Source organism: Lottia gigantea (genome assembly GCF_000327385.1).
Source record: "Lottia gigantea unplaced genomic scaffold LOTGIsca_663, whole genome shotgun sequence".
NCBI classification, from domain to species: Eukaryota; Metazoa; Mollusca; class Gastropoda; family Lottiidae; genus Lottia; species Lottia gigantea.
This window is the reverse complement of record NW_008710258.1, coordinates 16,031-17,499: the sequence shown is the minus strand read 5'-3', so window position 1 is coordinate 17,499 and position 1,469 is coordinate 16,031. Positions and strand designations below refer to the sequence as shown.

The 1,469-nt window shown below is 31.4% G+C and overlaps 2 protein-coding genes across 2 annotated transcripts in view; one reads left to right on the top strand and one right to left on the bottom strand.

The window, feature by feature from the left end:
- Positions 1-399: 399 nt before the first annotated feature.
- On the top strand, positions 400-708 carry LOTGIDRAFT_146112 (hypothetical protein; the record flags this gene model as incomplete). Its single annotated transcript, XM_009064939.1, has 1 exon — positions 400-708. The coding sequence occupies one exon, from the start codon at positions 400-402 to the stop codon at positions 706-708; it is 309 nt and encodes a 102-aa protein (XP_009063187.1).
- Positions 709-1,303: 595 nt separating this feature from the next.
- LOTGIDRAFT_176033 (hypothetical protein) overlaps positions 1,304-1,469 on the bottom strand; it is a gene marked incomplete at both ends in the record, with an annotated part of 6,848 nt that continues 6,682 nt past the window's right edge. Inside the window, one exon of the mRNA XM_009064938.1 lies at positions 1,304-1,356. Within this exon, the coding sequence (XP_009063186.1) occupies positions 1,304-1,356 (53 nt within the window). The remainder of the gene's footprint in view (positions 1,357-1,469) is intronic.

Here is a 1,469-nt window from a genome sequence, read left to right as displayed (position 1 = left end):
TTTTTAGACTTGTGCATCAATGATTTTACTTCTGCATCAATGTTTAGACTTCTGCATCAATGTTTTGACTTCTGCATCAATGTTTAGACTTCTACATCAATGTTTGGACTTCTATATCAATGTTTGGACTTGTGCATCAATGTTTACACTTGTGCATCAATGTTTTGACTTGTGCATCAATGTTTACACTTCTGCATCAATGTTTTGACTTTTGCATCTATGTTTGGACTTGTGCATCAATGTTGACACCTTTGCATCAATGTTTGGACTTTTGCATCAATGTCTGGACTTGTGCATCAATGTTTGGACTTCTACATCAATGTTTGGACTTCTATATCAATGTTTGGACTTGTGCATCAATGTTTACACTTGTGCATCAATGTTTTGACTTGTGCATCAATGTTTACACTTCTGCATCAATGTTTTGACTTTTGCATCTATGTTTGGACTTGTGCATCAATGTTGACACTTTTGCATCAATGTTTGGACTTTTGCATCAATGTTTGGACTTGTGCATCAATGTTTGGACTTGTGCATCAATGTTTACACTTGTGCATCAATGTTTTGACTTGTGCATCAATGTTTAGACTTCTACATCAATGTTTAGACTTCTATATCAATGTTTGGACTTCTATATCAATGTTTGGACTTGTGCATCAATGTTTACACTTGTGCATCAATGTTTTGACTTCTGCGTCAATGTTTTGACTTCTGCATCAATGATTTGACGTCTGCGTTAATATTTGTACTACATAAATGATTCTTTATAGGGTTGATGTGACAAACCATCTGCTTTTTTGTTTAATGCTTTGACACAGTCCTATATGGTTGCCAAAGATTAGCATTTGTACAATTTATTTATTTATTTTGATTATTTATTTAGGCTGCCTTAGAACCTCACAACCTCCGTCCTGCCTATTGGAAATTTCTCAATAAAGTTACAGATAATAAGTAAGTTTATCTATATTATACCCTTTCATGTTAGTTATACCTTTATAGTTCTGTTAACCTAACATGTTCTTAACCTAAAATATTTCTAACCTAACATGTAACCTAGTTTATATAGTCAAATGTTAACCTAACCTATTTAATACTAAGCAATAAGCCTTTAATCTAATATGGTGAGTATACTTATTCTGAGCTAGAAATTTCATGATAGATGAACTCTCGTATTTGCAATTAGCCCTGTATTTTACATTATGTATATCTTTTAACTGTGTCTTTTTACAGACTTTGTTTTAATATAAATATTTTGAAATCTCAAAACAAAGCTATTTCCACCTTAATGTTAAAAATTGTTGGCTTAATTAAATGAATTTATGATATGCTCTTCTAGTATTAATCCTTTATAACCAGCTTGTATATAGAAAAAATATATAGATATATAAAAGATATATATCTCTTGTGATATCATCAATAGGCACTGATTATGAATATACCAATCTGATGTACATGCAAATCTACAGGGT